Source organism: Gymnoscopelus microlampas (genome assembly GCF_963454915.1).
Source record: "Gymnoscopelus microlampas genome assembly, chromosome: 16".
Taxonomy (NCBI): Eukaryota; Metazoa; Chordata; class Actinopteri; order Myctophiformes; family Myctophidae; genus Gymnoscopelus; species Gymnoscopelus microlampas.
This window is the reverse complement of record NC_139953.1, coordinates 38,355,010-38,373,962: the sequence shown is the minus strand read 5'-3', so window position 1 is coordinate 38,373,962 and position 18,953 is coordinate 38,355,010. Positions and strand designations below refer to the sequence as shown.

The window sequence follows — 18,953 nt, the reverse complement described above, 5'->3', positions numbered from 1 at the left end:
AGCCAACATGCACAATATCAGCACCCTGACTCTTGTTTGACCAGAATGGAACAGAGCCTTCATTAGTATCATTGGTAACACCTTTAAAGGAAGTAAGGAAGAGGCCCAAAAGAGAGCCTATTCGTGTAGCTCTAACCCTGATGTTTGTAGTCATACAGTAATCTCATAAATGTGTGTCGTAGCTGAGTGGTATACATACATACAGGCCATCTGGCAGGTTGCTGGTTCTCCCCCCTTAGCGGAGCAGCTAAGTGCTACGATCTTTCAATTTATGATAAAAGCGTGAAAATTGGCGTGAGCAGTCTCCATGGGTCACTTGACAAGAATATTGTCTGAGCCATTTGTAATTTCAAGATGGCGGCCATTTTTCAAGATGGCCGACACCTTAGTGGGCAGTTAAGTGATATGATGGTTTATTTGGTGATACAAGCATGAAAATTGGCATGAGCAGTCTCTGTGGGTCACTTGACAATAGGCCACCCACAGCTATTTGAAATTTCAAGATGGCGGCCATTTTTCAAGATGGCAAACACTTTAGTGGAGCAAATAAGTTATATAATGGTTTATTTGGTGATACAAGCATGAACATTGGCATGAGCAGTCTCTCTGGGTCACTTGACAATAGGCCACCCACAGCTACTTCAAATTTCAAGATGGCGGCCATTTTTCAAGATGGCCAACACTTTAGGGGAGCAATTAAGTTATATAATGGTTTATTTGGTGATACAAGCATTACATTTGGCATGAGCAGTCTCTAAGGGTTGCTTGACAAGAAAACACTCCCAGCCACTTGAAATTTCTATTTTCAAGATGGTCACCCCCTGGATCCTCAAATGACATTTTCTCATAGAAATGTACGTTTTTTTCTTTCATTAAGGACGATTATTATTATTATTATTATTATGCTAAAACAGTTGTGTTGATTTGTTGATCATAGACAGATTAGATAAGAGTGAATATCTGCACTACCAGGGCGCACTGGTGATATATCACTGCTGTTAAACCTCAGAGTGGGGTTCAATGTCAGCTAATTGAAAGTTAGTATCCCAAATGCTGTCTAATTTACCCCAAAACAGTTAGATAGCCGCACCTGAATTGACAGGTTGTGCCAGCGCGGGAGAGCCTAGCCAAGGTTAATGGGGTTTTAATTAACCGGATGGTGTACAGATCGCATGGGATTTAAATGGCATTGGATGAACGATCGGACTAAGTGTTGGGTTAAGGCACAAACTTAGTTGTATCCCATACATCAAAGTGCTTTGTAAAAGGTGGTAAAAGGATAAACCCTCTGCCTCTGCCTATGCTGCAGACATGGCAGAAGCCATCATAACAGTTGTGAAAACTAACTGGGACAGATGTTTCATTTGTCAGCAGGTCACCAAGGAAAAACTCATTCAGCCAAGTTTATTCAACAGAGAGCACGATCGTACTGGTCATGATACCATTGCAAGAAATGTTCCATTATTTCATAAGATCAATGCTCTGCCTATCTTACTTAGTCCAACCCGACTAGATGAAGGTGATGGCATAGAAAGCACATTGACAAGAAACAGAGCAACATATCATTCAAGCTGTTCAACAACACAGAGCTGGAAAGGGCCCAAAAGAGAGCATCTACATCTGCTGAAGACACTTAAGATACCAAAGATATCCATGTCAAGAGACTAAGAAGATCTAATGTATGACCGGTCCAGTGATGTCACAACTGTGAACGAGGCCAGGCTTGATCTCTTTGCCAGAAAGCAAAGACGATATGACTTGATCCTGCCAACTCAAGCAGCACTCAAAGAGCATGCCAAACGTGCTTCTTGTGAGGCTGGATACGTGTGGGGACAGGCATTGAAGCGACCTCCACAAATGCCGAGCCCATCTGACTGGGGATGGGTGGAACAGGACGAGAAGTGGAAAGTCTTCTGGACTCCACTTCCACCTATTGCGGAGAGTTGTTGGGAGTTGACCAATTGTGGGTGCACCAAGGCATGTACTGGAAGGTGTAAGTGCTTCAGATATGGACCCAGTTTCACATGCCTATGTAATTGCCCCTGCTAGAACCTATATTTGCATGTTTATTTTGCCAGAGTTATTCCCCGTTGTCCTCTGTGTTTTCAAGGGTCGGCCTATGGCTCGGCTTCCCCTCGCCACATCGGCGCATCATGTTTTACTTTGTATCTAGTCTATTACTGTGTAATTTTCAGTTGTTACTTTGTAACATTGCTTCCACTACCTTCCACTGCCATATCTAACAGTGAAGCACATTTTCAGTTTAGTTCCTTAGTATAGTTTGTCATGGTTCCGTGGCTATTGCCATTCAGTGTTAGCCATTGCTCATAATTTTGGAGCACTGTCCGTTCAGCACCACAACTGTGCTTATCAGCACCACAACTGTGTTAATTTATTCATCTTATTTTTTGTTTCCCCACCCCTTAGTATCTATTTGACACATGTAATGGCTGTTAGTTTAAAAAAAAAAAGATATATATTATCCTCCCTTGTGACTGTTACCTTGTCGTGGTAAGGGAGCTTGTGTAAGCCTACCTCAGTGAACACTGAGAGCTATGCCGGTGGGAGGCAACTCCTGACAGGTTTTACCAAACTGGACAGCTTGTGGGCGAGGAGTCAGACAAAACACAGTCAAACAACCTCTCTTGACAGAGCTTTTTGAGGAAACCAATACATTTCTATGAGAAAAGGTATCATTTAAGGATCCACATGGCGCACGGCAGACATCTTGAAATTTCAAGTGGCTGTGGGCGGTTTCTTGTCAAATGACCTTTTGAGACGGCTCATGGCAATTTTCATGCTTGTATCACCAACTAAATGATTTCTTAAGCTTAACTGCTCCACTAAGGTGGTGGCCATCTTGAAAAATGGCCGCCATTTTGAAATTTCAAGTAGCTGTGGGTGACTTATTGTCAAATGACCCACAGAGACTGCTCATGCCAATTTTCATACTTGTATCACCAAATGAACCATTATATAACTTAAATGCTCAACTAAAGTGTCGGCCATCTTGAAAAATGGCCACCATCTTGAAATTTCAAGTAGCTGTGGGTGGCTTATTGTCAAGTGACCCACAGAGACTGCTCATGCCAATTTTCATGCTTGTATCACCAAATAAACCATCATATCACTTAACTGCCCACTAAGATATCGGCCATCTTGAAAAATGGCCGCCATCTTGAAATTACAAATGGCTCAGACAATATTCTTGTCAAGTGACCCATGGAGACTGCTCATGCCAATTTTCACGCTTTTATCATCAACTGAAAGATTCTGCCAGAAAAAAGCATTTAGCCGCTCCACTACCTGGCCTGCCCGGTATTATGCGTAGAAGTGTCCCTGAGCAAGACACTTTGAACCTTAACATGAGCCGTGTGCTCTGAGCAGCCATCTGCTGGGTGAAGCAATAAAAGCCATTTCTCCTGTGAACAGAACATCCTCCCCCTCTTTTCCTCGTGAAACATTCGGTTAAAGTGATGGTTTAGCTCCTTTCTAATGTTAAACTGCATCCTCTTTTAACCCATTCAATCGCATCTGTGTCATTTTAGATTTCTTTGGCTATTCAAAAATAGCAGATATGCAAGCTCATAGCGGCACAGAGTGCGGCACTATGGGCTTGTAGATCTGCTATTTTTGAAAAATCTTAAAAAAGTGGGCAAATCTTTGAATATATATATCTTAAAGCGAACATTTGTAACTCAAATGTTTGCTTCTGGGCGTCCCTGGAAGAAAACATTTTGAGATGGGGGTCCACAGTCAAGGACCCCCAAAATTATATGTATATGTCCGCGGACCCCCCACTCCCCATCTCAAAATATGTCGTTCCAGGGACCCCACAGAAGCACAGATTGGAGTTATAAATGTTCGCTTTAAAATGTATATATTCAATGATAACCTTCATGGGGGGAAATGGAGCCCAAAGGTGAAAACAATGAATCATTGATTTCTTATTAACAATGGATGGTTGTAGTAGCGTCCGCATGTGATCCACCGGGTCGGTTTGTTTTGTGGGGGGATAAAAACCCAGAATAGTCTATCGGGTGGAAACCTCATATGTCCGAAACTGTTACTTTTCAGGATTCAGATTAAAACATAAAAAGTAGCAGATCTACAAGCTTTAAAAAATATAAAAAGTAGCAGATCTACAAGCTTTAAAAAATATAAAAAGTAGCAGATCTACAAGCTTTAAAAAATATAAAAAGTAGCAGATCTACAAGCTTTAAACGCGCGTGACGCAAATTTTGGATTCTTTTGTGTGACGCTGTAGTATGCTCACGTAGGGCGTTAAATTTACAAAAAGAACACAAGTTAGAATATGGAGATGGGAGGATTCTGCCCGACAACTATATGACACACTCAGTGCCGAGCACAGAGCAAGACCACATTAATGTGCGTCAGTGCTGCCTGGCAACTCACTTAGAATTTTTTGACAAAAGAACCTCCAAATCGTCGCCGCTGTCGTCGTATCTCCATATTTATTCTTTTCGTAACTGAATGCCCTACTTCATCATACAGGAGTGTCGGTCAAAAGTACGGTAGTGAAAAGACACTTTGTGAGCTTGTGGATCGGCCATTTTCACCATTTTAAAATGTAAAAAAAAAAAGAGGAACGCAAGGAAATGCAAGGTTTTGACGCGACAGCAACAAAATTATTTTTAACAGACAAATAACACAAAGGGTACGACATTCCAGTTCGTCAACTGTACCAAACAGCAATATTCTTTTATTATTTCACAATGACACTTTTGACAGGTATTGTATATATATATACCTATATATATATATCAAAAACACACCAGCTGACGTCATATCTAAAATCCTCAAAAAAAAAAAGGTTATTTTTCTTATTTGCACATAGAGCTTAAAGTCTCAAAGACAGAATAAGGAGTAACCAAAATGTTACAAAATGATGGAACGCGTCAAAATACATTTCCCAGTACTTAAGTCCATATTGCATACACATTTACTCTGAGTGGGAAATGTATGAATCACCATATTACATAATTGACATCTGTGTGGCAGAGATGGTGTTGATAATGATATAAATGAATAATTAGTGGAATTTTCCTTTTAAAGGCCACTGCATGGATTTTAACCACTTAAACCCTATAGACTTGGTTGATCGGGGTCCCCCAGGGTTCTATATTGTACTTGGTCCCCTCCTTTTTCCCCCCCTCAACACCAAAATCTCTTCACCAAAAATAGCCGATCTATAAATCGGCTACCGATATACAATCGGCTATTTCCGGCAAATGTTCACCCCCCAGAATAGGGACGCTAGGGTTTAAGTGGTTAACTCACCAGAGAGCTGGACTACACGTCCAAAACGACAGAGACAGAACAGCTAGGTGATGTTTGTATTCCCTAAAAGACTAATGTTGAACAGTTACCAGTCAAATCCTGGTAAAAAAAAAAAGTGTTCCTTTTTATTTTAATAAAAATAAAAAAAAACAGCAACGTAGAGTTGGGAATCTCTTTTTGCGCGTTCAGTTTGGTCATGCAAATGCCGCGCTACCAAAGTCTGTGGACCCTCAGTGTGGATTGTGACGAGGTCCCCTTACCCCGGAAAACATTCATGAGGACGTGTAATTGTAATTGAACAAAAAACAAAACATAAAAAGGAAATCAACAGCCTCCAGCATATTGGTTTATACTGTAACTGTAAACGTACAATAGTGTTTCATCAATGGCCTTAACAGTTGCTCTTTTTCTTGTCTCAGGGCTTGAGTCACACAAAGCCTTCCTTGAGACAAAACAAGGCCTTTCTCTTTGCCAAGCGCATTCGAGTCACTCCCCTTACGGGCCTTTTCAAAGGCCATCAGGGCTTCGGCCTACTGTTAGGTCTTTGACTGACTGTGTGTGAGCGGACCTCTGTCCCTCGGCATTGACTTGGGTTCGAGGCCTGGTGGCGCCGGCTCCCTCCCTCCTGTCTCATGTACTGACCCCCCACCCCCCCGACCGCAGGCGTCTCTTGGTTTTGGAAGCAAGTCCAGGTGGTGAAAAAGTGAACGCCTATCTTTAGTGGTCCAGGCCAGGGGTATACCAAGGGGCAGTTCAGGGAACAATTGCCCATCAGGGACAAATAAAAAGATACACTTGACCCTGTGGCTTGCAAGGGCTCAAAAACATATTTTGTGCAAGAACATGGTTACATTGTGTGTGTACTCTACTCAGTGCTACTAATGTAAAAGCAGGTTTTTTTAAAAGGCAAAGTGACAGAGAGGCATTGCCACGGTGTTCTGGATTCAACAAACTATCAACTTCAATCGAAACTCAGCCAAGGCCAGAGAGGATCTGAGAAACTAAATCATTACAAAAAGAAACAATCACATTTGAAAATACTTTTTTTTCTTTTTTACTACAGCATAATGGTTTTATAAAACCACATACACAAACAATTCCAGACAGGAAAGAAAATGTATATCATTCAAAATTAACATTATAAAAGCATCTACAGAGAAGAAACAGGATCATTACTAATAACTTAAATACTTAAATTATTCGGCAATACAATACTCTTCCATTTGGGAACAGAGGCTGAGAAGATCAATTTGTTCAAAGCCTATGCAGGAGGGAGGGGAAAAAAGAGAAAAGAAATTAGACTCTTTTAGCTATAGGTCCATAGTCTTATTATGTGTGCTCTGACTTACGTCTGTCGTATTATTAGCTCTTTGTCCTTTTTTTCCTCCTTTTCTTTTTACGAGGATAGGACATGTCTCAGGTCCCTTAGGAGAGGACATGTCTCAGGTCCCTAGGAGAGGGACATGTGGCACATGTCTCCGGTCCCCTACAGTCCTGCAGTGATTAGCTTTGGCACAGAAGACACCATGTAACATGTTGACACTTCACAACACGGTGCTAAAAAAACGAGGGACACTCATGCAGGCCTAGCTCCAGTCCTGAAGGAGAGCGGTCAGTGTACCCCCCCCCCCCCCCTGCCCCCATCTACATGCATTCACCACAGTACTGACTGACGAGGAGGAGAGAGGAGAGATACTTAATTACCGATCTACAGGGAAAGTGAGATAGAGAGAGAACACAAGACCTTGCAGTCATAACGAGGGGCAGTGAAAGGAGAATAAAAACATGAGGGGAAAAACTGCCTCCTTTTGTCAGGGCCAATGAAAACAAAGGGCCACATTCCCCATTCTATGGCTCTAAAAAAATAAAAACAAAAATAAAAAAAGATCACAGCCCTGAAAATGACAGCCTGCAAAAACGGTGGCCCAGCATGTACGTGGGTTCTAGAGCCGTCCCCGTGTCTCTCTGTCACATCTCACAGAGACGACTCCACCTCTCTGGTGACGATGACCTCGGGTTCTTGTCGGGGGACGACGACGCCGGCCTCCTCCGCCGCCTGCTCCGCCGCCTCCACGATTACTTCCATGGCCGCCGGCGCCCTGTACCCCTCGGCGGTGGTGCCGGCGCCGGCGGGCTTCTTGTCCCCCGGCTTGTCCCCGGCGCCGCAGCACAGCTTGGGGGCGCACTGAGTCCGACAGGACAGCTCGCAGAGGGAGTCCCGCGACTCCGAGCTGAAGGTGACGAACTCGGGCTGGATGGTGGTGGCGTGGATGCCCTCGTCGTGGAAGAAGTCCTTGATGCGCTTGGCCACGTCCATGTAGGAGGTGGGGTCGTGGCACTTGATGTGCGCCGTGGCGATGATGCGGCTGCCCGCCAGCTGCCAGATGTGCAGCTCGTGGATGGCCAGCACGCCGTCCAGGCCCAGGAGCCGCTCGTTGAGCCGGTGCATGTCGATCTGCTTGGGCACCGTCTGCAGCAGGATGAGCGCCGACTCCTTCAAGAGGGGGTAGGTGGTGTACAGCAGGATGCCCACCATTATGATGCAGAGGGTGGGGTCCAGGTAGAGCACCCAGCAGGGCCCCGCCATCTTGTGGCCCGGGTCCAGCTCCACCAGGCTGTTGTTGGCGTCGTGGCGGTGGTCGTCGCTGTGGCTGTTGATGCAGGGGTTGGTGCAGGCCTCGCCGTCCACGCAGGGGTTCCACACGAAGGTGAAGATGAGCGCGTTGACCACCACGATGACGGAGCCCAGCGCGTCGCCCAGCACGTGCAGGAAGACGCCGCGCATGTTGAGCGAGGTCGGGTCGGGCCCTTGGTCCATGGCGTCCTCTTGGGGGTAGAGGCCGTTCATGATCTGAACCTCCATCAGGCCTTCGCCGGGGCTCAGCTCTGGAGGAAGACAAGGAGGTGTGTTTAGTTCTATAGCACGACTGGTTCTCAAATTGCGATGCATCTGGCTGCAGACCCCCCCCCCCCCCCATCTGAAAATGTGTTGTGCCAAGGACCCCCAGAAGAGAAGATTAATGTTTAAAAAAATCTGAATATTCAAAATGTTCCAACCATTTAACCCATTGAGACCTGAAGCCGATTCTACGTGTCTCCTAAATCTCAGTATTCTGAAAAACGTATGTTTCTATATCAGTGGTTCTCAAACTTTTTCATGTCAAGGACCCCCAACATGATATGTATTTGGCCGGACCCCCATCAAAATATTTTGTTCCAGGGACCCCCCAGAAGCAAAGAATTTAGTTAAAAATGTTCGCTTTAAAAGTATTAATATTCAAAGATTTGCACACATTTTCACGATTTTTCAAAAATAGCAGATCTACAAGCTCGTGGTGCGGCACTCGTGCCGCGCTATGAGCTTGTAGATCTGCTATTTTTGAATAGCCCAAAGTGTAAAAGAATGCTTTTTAGCTCAAATCTAAAAATGACACAGTTCCAGGTCTTAATGGGATAAATAGCAAATGTACAAGCTCGCAAAGCAGCACAAAGTCACACGCTGTGTGAGCTTGTAGATCTGCTATTTTTTTAATAGCAAACATATAAATGGATAAAGTGGTTAAAATTAGTGTGTTGCTATGTTGACTACTTTTTGCCGGGAACCCCCTGGAACCCCCTCCAAGGACGCCTGGGGGTCCCCAGACCCCAGTTTGAGAACCAACGAGATAAAAAAGACAAATCAAATCTACACGCAAACAGAGCACAGAACAGGAAGTCTATGTATCGTATGATATGAGCAATGAGAGGAAGACAAAGTCTGAATGCAAATAAAGACACAGTAACCACAAACAGAAGTGAAACAACATGTACGTCACAAAGATTCCTTTCTTATATTCGATACATTTTCCTTTCAGCTTAGTTTCACGAGTTGCTGACCATAGATTTAGAGACATTTCTATGTAGTTTTAGTGGAATCGTTTTAATAACTCACAGATTTCTTTCATAGATTTTTTTTTGTTTGTTAACTTCCAGCATTTTATAATGCACATTTTTAAATATCTCATCAGCTAAGACTGAAAATGATTTTATGCTGTGTATCCATGAAACTGTTAGGGTTAGCTATTTATTATTGATGGAAATATGAATGTATTACATGCCGTTTTGCTGTTCTTGACTTGAATACTTTTTAATCCTTGGTTAACAAGGCAAATGGATTTAAGATGACATAATTGTAGTTTAGACTACTGTACTACCGTCATCTCAAGTGAGAGCCACTTAATACAGAGAGTATGGTCTCTGACTGTGTAAATATTGTAAAACCAGTTTAAAGGTCTAAACACGTAATTGTCAAACTAGGGCAGGGGTCCCCAACCTGGGGTTCATGGACTCTTTGCTGGTCCTCAGACCATCCGCTGGTGGTTCCAAGACACCATTCCGCACAAAGAAAGAGTTTTATTTCATTTGATATAAAATATATTCACATTCAACCATTATCTTTAGAACAGTCCGAGGGCCACAGTCCAAGGGGAACGCAAGATATGAATGTTGTTGTGTGGTTTTTACTATTGTGTTCATTGTATATCACGCCTTTATGTATGTACCTGTAGCCCCACAAAGCATATCTGGTTCGACCCAAAAACAATTCTACATTTATCTACAAACTGTTTCCTGGCTGTGGGTGCGTTTCCCCGTTTCAGACAGCGTGCCTTGAGGTCAGACCAATTTTTCCAAAAGTCAACTGCCTCTCCTGAAACAAGCAAGCAAGCGACGGCTATGACCTGGGATGCCATCACGCCACATTTGTGTGACGAGGGAGGGGTGCGCCAGTTTTTCGGCCGTACATCCGTCAGTCTATCAGACGGCAAGATGACATTCACTGATGACAGTGGCCAATGTTTAATCCATTAAGACCGGGAAAGCATCAGTGTCATTTTTAGATTTCTTTGGCTATTCAAAAAAAATAGCAGATATACAAGCTCATAGCACAGCACCGAGTGCTGCGTTACGCGCTTGTAGATCTGCTATTTAAAAAAAATCCTGAACATTTGTGCAAATATTTGTCAAGTACCCCCAAAATTATGTATTTGGCCGCTGACCCTGATCTCAAAATATTTTGTTCCAGGGACCCCCAGATGCAAAGATTTGAGTTACAAATGTTCGCTTTAAAAATATATATATTCTAAGATCTGAACAACATTGTCACAAAAATGCAATAGCATTGAAAGTATAAAATAATGGTTTCAGTGGTTACACAGATGCGTTCCCGGTTTTAAATGGGTAAAACCAGTGCCTTCCATTCACAACATACTCCCACAGTGGTTCTCCAATTTATGAATTAGACAACACCGACGATCATACATTCATTCAATCAACCTGAGTGTGTGTGTACAGTGACAGACTTGCGTGTGTAGCCTGGCAGCAAGACTCTTATTTAGTTCCTGTATTGAGTGTAGTGTCTATTGTGTATGCGGCGACTCAAAAACAACAAACTATTCACGTTAACCCTGCTGCTTAACCCATTAAGACCTGGAACTGTGTCATTTTTAGATTTGAGCTAAAAAGCATTATTTCACACTTTTCACTGCTATTCAAAAATAGCAGATATACAAGCTCATAGCGCGGCACCGTTTTTGAAAAATCGTGAAGATGTGTGCAAATCTTCTGAATATATATATATATTTTTAAGCGAACATTTTTAACTCAAATCTTTGCTTCTGGGGGTCCCTGAACAAAATGTTTTGATGGGGGTCCGCGGCCAAAAACATATAATTTTGGGGGTCCTTGACATGAAAAAGATTGAGCACCACTCATATAGAAACATACGTTTTTCAGAATACTGTTGAGATTTAGGAGACATGTAGAATCGGCTTCAGGTCTCAATGGGTTAAGTTCCGACCGTCTGCTAGTCGGGGGGTGTTTGGAATTACTACATGCAAGTATTCATGAAAAGATGTCTCACTGAGTTGGTAGTTGCATGGGAGGATAAAAAAAAAGGCTTTTAGAAAAAGTAGAATTTTTCACAAAAAACAATCTTTGTAATGTGAAAGGTTATAATAATGGATGATAGTAAGTGGTGCATTTATATGGGCTTTCAAGTACTTTACACAGTGTTCATTACATTCACCCGTCCACACAGCGAAAGGTGGAGGCAAGCAACCATGCAAGGCACCAACCCGCTCATCAGCAAAGTAAGGGGTTCACCGAGTCCGTGTCTTGGCTCAAGGACACTTCAACATGCAGCCAGGGAGGAGGAGGAGGAGGCAGGGATTGAACCAGGAACCTTCAGATTCTACCTTCTCAGCCACTGGGCACCCGATTGCATCATGAAACTTGTATGATTGATTTTGTGCTCATTCAAAGAGAGTGTGATGATTATATTGAAGATTACATTGTTTCCCGGGCACAAAAAGGGGGGAATAAATAACAACGGAAACAAAGCTGTTGGCTGGTAGCCGAATTGTTATTGCAAACAAACAATACATCAGTACTATTGTATTGGCCCAGACTTTCAGGCAGTGCATCCCTGATTTTTTGGAGCTCAGCTCAGGGATTAATACATTAAAGGGTAAAACCACTTTGGTAGAGGTTTGGGTTGTGTAGTTACCTTGCCATGATGTAACCCCAAAGGTGGGCAAGAAATCAAAAATAATTGCTCCATTGATTAGAAATTGATAATTTAAAATATGCTCCTCATTGACTTACATTGTACGGTAAAACAGCTCTCAAAGTCACTCTTTTAGCACATAAATGAACCCAAACATAGCTGATTCAGACAATATAGAGCATCACCAAACCCAGTACTGTTTGTTTTTTTAATAAAAATGTCAACTTCCTGTTGATTTTACTATTTGAAGATCTGGATCCCGATCCGTGTATCCAGTCCAGGTTTTCTACTTATTAAAAATGGCAAAATCAACAGGAAGTTGGCATTTTTATTTAAAAAAAAAAATCAACCAGTGCCTTTTGCCTATGTAATCCTGGGCGCTACTCTCCCTCTGCCAGCCTAGGGAGAGCCCAGAACTGAGCTCATGCCTCCTTCAATGCATGGAGGAGTGAGCAGGCCGCTTGTTATCACCTGACAGGGGGGGCTATCACCTGATAGCGCATGGAGGAACACGTTATTCCAACCAGTTCCTTTCCCCTCCATCAAGCGCCTGACCAGGGGAAGGAAGCCTCAGTGCATCTCACATAAGGAGATTTACATCTCCTTATGTGAGATGCACTGAGGCTTCCTTCCCCTCATGATGACAGTCTCCTGCAGGCTCATTGTGTAACTTGATTTTTTTTTCAGTTCAGGTTAACCCATTAAGGATAAGGATAATTCCTTTTAACAGGTCGTTCATGAAAGTCCTTGCGGTCTTGTTTCCAATGAGAACCTGTGAGCAATTAGGGGTTAAGAGTCTTGCTCAGGGACAAATTTCATTTCATCGACACATATGCTGGCGTGGCCTGGAATCGAACCTGGGGCAACCAGGGCCTCTGGCTCCCTAAGCGCTCACTAACCACTCAGCTATGGCCGCCCCATTCAATCCGGCAACGCATCAGTGTCATTTTAAGACTTCTTTGGCTATTCACAAATAGCAGATATACAAGCTCATAGATCGGCACAGAGTGCCGTGCTATGAGCTTGTAGATCTGCAATTTTTTTTTTTAAATTGTGTTTAAAAAAAAAAAAAGGATTTAGAAGACCTTTGTAGAATCCCCAGAAGCAAAGATTTGAGTTACAAATGGCAGATCTACAAGCTAATAGCAAGGCACTCAGTGCCGTGCTATGAGCTTGAATATCTGCACTTGTTTTAATAGCCAAAGTATAAGATAATGGTTCAAATCTAAAATAACACCGGGAAAGCTAGTGTGAAGGATTCCTCTACACTAGTGCCATTTCCTAAACAATAAACACAACATGTATAATTATGATGTTTTAGGTCTTCCATTTGCACACTCTCAGAGTTAAATGAACACCGAGAAATTTAGATTACAAATATTTCAAGTTAACGCTCTCAAGCCAGTAAGGGTCTATTTTTGGGACCCTTGTGGGCCCCCAGACCAGACGTTGAGAAACGGCATGCTTAAGCCTTCTATGACACATCGCAGAGGAGCCACTACAATGAAGCGTCTGAGAGCCACACAGTGTCTGCTCTCACAGACATGGACGGCGGCCAACAACTGAACGCCGGTACATCAAGCCGCCACAACAAAAACGCTCTCCATAGTAACACACATTAAAGGAAATCCAATCAGCGGTGTGACTGTGCAGGGCATCGTATACCATGACCGTGAGCTCGTATACCACGCTGAACCCAACGGTCCGGCACACACAGAAAAATAATGGTGCCGAGTACGCCTGGAACCGAAACCCAACCCTGACCCAGGATGAACCAAGGTTCTTTAATAACCGTCTATTTTAATGATTCGATTAAAATGAAAAGAACCCTTCACCACAAAATCCTAGATACTTCATCGACCGCTGTCTCGCAGGGCTCTTCTCTTTTATGAGGGGCCATGGCAAATCTTTTCAAATGAGGGTCCGCAGACTAGTAAGTGTTCATTTGGGGGTCCGCAGGCTATTAAGTGTCAATTTGGGGGTCCTTGGCATGAAAAAGTTTGAGAACCACTGCTGTAGAACCATTATGAGGATGATGAAGAACCATACACTAAATGAAATGGTTCTTTACCAGGTGATGGTTCTTTGTGGAACCTCATATAGCCCTTTCAAAAGGACCATTCCAGGGGGCATTATTGTGCCGTGTGCACCTGAGCAGGAACCGCCAGCTTCTTGTTTCCCAGGGTCATTCATCAGCAGCTAATGCTGCGCCCGGGGTTGTCTGCTCCCCGGCTACGCTGATGTATGACCCAGGGGCAGCCATCAGTGCAGGGGGGGGGGGCTCCATTTATTGAAACTGGCAGTTTTGTACGCTACAGGGGGGGAACGCTCTCCTCTGTGGGTTTAACCCTTCTCTGCCTTCTCCGCAAGGAGTGAGGTACACCATCATCAAGGGTGACATTTTAGGACGACAGTTTCATAAATGCCATTTTTACCTCTTTTTTCTTTGCCGTTTTCAACCCCAACCCTAAAGCCAGGAAGTAGCCGATCTAGAAGCTCACAACAGCATTGCAGCACAAAGCATATTGAGCTTGTAGATTTGCTATTTTCGGTGCATGATGACACTGGCGAGCAACTAGTATAAATCAGGCATAACAACTAACCCTAAGCCTTCATCCTAGCTTCAACTTGAATCTTTTCCTAATTGTAAGTGTAACATACATTCAAATAAATAATATCTATAAACATGAGAACAAAGAATTTTCCTCACAATGTCTATTTCTCAAATTCTACTATACATTTTGGGACATTTGGCCCTCACAACTTCACGTATAGTAATACAAGTACACACACACACACACGCACACACACACACACACACACAAGGAATTATGGATGAGTGTCTCTTAGTCATCAGGAAGAGGCAGTGAGGTGTATGCCAATATGCCAAAAGGAGGAAATATTAAGTAAGCTCTTGCTTGCGCTCCTACTCCGCTGTCACAAAGCGAGGCTGAGTAATAAGTAGGGAAATCACATGTACTGGAGCGAATCTCATTTGTGCTTGTCCTTCACTCAGTGCAAACTGATTTAAATACAGCCAAAAGGGGGGCAGGGAGGCTAAACTTTAAGGCATGTTTGAACTCGTCACTAAGGACTCACAACAAGCAATGCAAATTTATTTTCTTGGCTGGGTCACACTGCTTGTAGATAAGCCAATTTATAGCCTATCTGATCTGTATCAGCAAAGTGTCAATGTAGATTGTAGAGGCTTCACTTTGGAATGTCACTTTAAAAGAACATGATTACAAAATTGATCACATTTAAATTGAATTTTTAGCCCCAACAGTAGCAATTATATTGCATTCATACACACAAGCAGAAGATGCTTGTAGTATACAATCTAGACTAGATAAAGGTTACTGCCTGTGGCAATAACTTCATGACAAAGCTATAATATTGTGTGCATATACAGCAGACTCCTACAAACCCTTACGGGTCTGTAACTCGGAGTGTACAAATGGAACCCTATAGGTTCATTTAACAAATCAGCCTTTTACAATATACTCTTTTGTTAAGATGTGAATGCAAGGGGAGAGAATGACAGAAAACATCTACTGCTCATCCAGTGGATAATTCCACCCATGGCCATAGGGAGATATTATTAGCCTTATGAGATTCAGACAGGGCCACTCCATTAGGTTTGTGTTTCTCAACCTTTTCAGGCCGCGACCCTCTCAGTAGAGCAACTATTTTCACAATGTTTGCCGTTGTCTGGTCTTTTTTCCATTTCTTTTTTTTTTGTTTTAGGCATTACATTTTTCCCACTTTACTGTCACCTGGGGACCCCCCAAAATCATGTGGGGACCTCCCTGAGGATCCCGACCCACAGGTTGAGAACCACTGATAAAGCTACACTTAGAAGAAGAAGAAAAACAACAGATTGCCCAACTATTGACTAACACCACTTCAAAGCGGTAGTGTGCCTTATGTGTTAATTCCACTTCCACACAGTTTCATCACCACAGATCTAATACATTGGTTCTCAAAGTGGGGTCCGGGGACCCCTAGGGGTCCTTGAGGGAGATCCAGGGGGGCCCCAGCTAAATGATAGATTAGGAACCAAATGGACCCTTATGGGTGTGTAACTCTGAGAATGTACAAATGGAACCAAATTTGGTTCCATTTGTACACTCTCAGAGTTAAATTAACATAGATTTTACTATATGAATTGGGGTCCAAGAGATAGAAATGCCATTAAATGGGGGTCCGTAGCCCTAATGCATGTCAAACTGGGGGGTCCTTGAAATGTAAATGGTTGAGAATCACTGCTAGAGCCGTAAAAAAAAAACTTCTCTTATAGGGGTCCCTGGCATATCTTTTCAAGTGGGGGTCCGCGGGCTAATAAGTCTCAATTTGGGGGTCCTTGACATGAAAAAGTTTGAGAACCACTTGATCTAATAACTCACCATGACCGCGTCTCTCCGCGTTGACGCCGTTGGGACTGTTGTGGTTGTTCCCCACCAGGTTGTTGGTCTCCTCGCCGGGCGAGCCGCTCCCAGAGGACGGCCTCTCCGACTTACACATCCTCTTGTTCTTCTTCCCCCCGCCGCCGCCGCCACCGTGTGAGTGACCCCCGCCTCCACCACCGCCGCCGTGGGAGTGCCCGTGTGACCCTCCGCCGGCGTGCCCGTGGAACAGACACAGCCCCAGCAGGTTGACCAGGAGCCCCGCGGCGCCCACGCCGATCACCACCTCGGGCTTCTCGATCTGGTGCGGCTCGGTGAAGCGCTCCACCGCCTCGAGGACGATGGTGAAGCAGAGCGCCGTGAGGAACACGGCGTTGACCAGCGCGCCCATCACCTCGGCGCGGATCCAGCCGAACGTGTTCTTGTTGGTGGCCTGGGTCTTCTCGGAGAAGCGCACGGCCACCAGCGCCACCAGCAGCGCGATCACGTCCGAGAGCATGTGGAACGAGTCGGAGAGCATGGCCAGCGACGACGTGATGCGGCTCACCACCACCTCCACCACGAAGAAGCCGAAGGTCAGCGAGAGCATGCACAGCAGCCGCACCCGGTTGGGCTCGCACGCCACCATGGTTGATGCTGGTGGTGGTTTTTTGGGGTGATCTCTTGGTGGTTCTTACAGCTTCTTACAGTGTGGGGTCTCTAGTCTGGTGGTGGTCCCCCCCTTCTTTGATGGTCTGGTCTCTGGTGGTCCTCCTCTTCTTCTTCTTACAGTGTCCACACGTCCCTGTGTGGCCCGGGACTGACCGACTGTCTGTCTGTCTGTCCCCCGGTCTGGTTCCAAGCTGCTGGTCCCTGAGACCCGACAAAATATCTGTTAAAAACAATACAAATGTTCCTGGTTTTTCCAACATTCCACACAAAAAATGTCCCCTATTCTCATCACAATTAAAATGATACTCATTTAAAAAATAAATAAATTAAAAATGTAAATATAAAATAGGGAGAAAATCAGGACAAAAAAATGTATAAAATAGCCGAAATAGCAGATCCACAAGCATCAAGCTGAGAGCTTGTACATCGGCTATTTTCACCAGTTTGAAAACACGGTCTGCCTTTAACTCACCCCTTTCTTTCTTTCTTTCTTCACAACCACGACCCCGGCTGACTGGCTCGGTCCAAGTTCCGTCCTAAATGAACTTATCTACTCAACTAGATAAGGGTTTGTTCTTTCTGCTAGCCTGTGTGAGAGCTAGCTGACCAAATACACACACAACCAAACCAGGCTAACTGGTTTAGCTAGCTGGCTGGCTAACCAGAGACAATACGATTGGAGGCTAACACGGTGCTAACTCGTTTAGAATGGATCTACAGCAGAGCAGCGGCGTCGCTCGGCTCGTTTCTATAGGATCCAACCGTACGGCTTAGATTACATTACGATCCCCGCAGATGTTCGGATATTTCCGATGTTTTCGCCCGTCTAGACGCTCCTCCGTCCGTTAGGTGATCATCAGCGACATGTCGCGGTGCTTCTCCTCTCTCTCTTGCGGGGGGATGTGATGTTTGCAGACGGATCAAACTTTGCACCCGAGCCGGCAAAGTTTTTTTTTTTTTACACACGGAACGAGACAGCCCCTAGACACGCCCCCGCCTCCCCCAGGTCGCGCTATTGATTGGGCGCTTCGGCGCGAGGTCGACGTCGATTGGTCTGCGTCACGGGTAGGCGGGGCTTGCTGGCCTGGACAACGGCGTTGCTACGCACGCTACTGATGATGAGGAGGTTGTCTGTCGTGCAATGAATGCTTGTGTGATAGAAATATGAAAATGACAAAAAGCAAGTCGTTTTTCTAAATTATTCAGTCATTCTCAACCTTTTTAATTTGAAGAACCCCCAATTTGATTTTCCCCCCATTTTTTAAAATCTCTGTGACCACATTCTAAGCACATTTTTATTGTTAGACATAATAAAATAAAAAAAATACAGTCAGGATTTAGATAAAAAAAAGGAAATAAAACAACCCTATGTTCAAATTGACCAAATTTATATTGTGAACTATGTACATTTCACTGCTGGACAAATTGACTATCACAATCTAGTATGTATCGTATTACAGTTTTGAAATAGTAATATTTTTTATTAAAGCTAGTTAATTATGTCCTTCTATTTTCTGATAACTCACTTGACCCACCTGACATATAGCTTGTCAACCCGTTACCTTTCTAATTATTAGGCATGAATCAAAAATATATATATTGTTACGGGGTCTATGAACTCTATTCAAAGGGAAACTGATGACCCCTGGTGGTGGAAGATATGTACACAGATCAAAAGTTTCATGGGCCCTAAACTCAAGGACCTTGTATTCTCCAGTGATGGAAGAAGTACTCACATGTTTTACTTGAGTAAAAGTTTCAATACCACAATATAAAATACTCTGTTAAAAGTAAAAGTCTGGTATTCAGAATTTACTTTAGTAAAAGTACAAAAGTATTGACATCAAAATATACTTAAAGTACCAAAAGTAAAAGCAGTCATTATGCAGAATGTCCCATTTCAAGAAAATAGCAGATCTACAAGCTCACAACACGCTGTGAGCTTGTAGATCGGCTATTTTCAAATAGCCTAAATATAGAGCTTTAGTGTATGTTGATTAATACAAATCTAAATCTAAAAAGTAACTAGTAACTAAAGTTTTCAAATAATT

The 18,953-nt window shown here is 43.7% G+C and overlaps 1 protein-coding gene across 2 annotated transcripts; it reads right to left on the bottom strand.

The window, feature by feature from the left end:
* Positions 1 to 4,693: 4,693 nt before the first annotated feature.
* On the bottom strand, positions 4,694 to 17,803 carry slc30a1a (solute carrier family 30 member 1a). 2 transcript variants are annotated; one of them, XM_084081931.1, is made up of 3 exons: positions 17,375 to 17,803; positions 16,252 to 17,122; positions 4,694 to 8,187 (listed from the first exon to the last, which is right to left on the bottom strand). In XM_084081931.1, exons 2-3 carry the CDS (start codon positions 16,877 to 16,879, stop codon positions 7,277 to 7,279), a joined length of 1,539 nt encoding a protein of 512 aa, XP_083938057.1. In that variant the 5' UTR covers positions 16,880 to 17,122; positions 17,375 to 17,803; the 3' UTR covers positions 4,694 to 7,276. The 2 variants fall into 2 exon arrangements, with proteins under 2 accessions (XP_083938057.1, XP_083938058.1); XM_084081932.1 differs by having other exon boundaries at positions 16,252 to 17,103.
* Between the last annotated feature and the right edge of the window lie 1,150 nt (positions 17,804 to 18,953).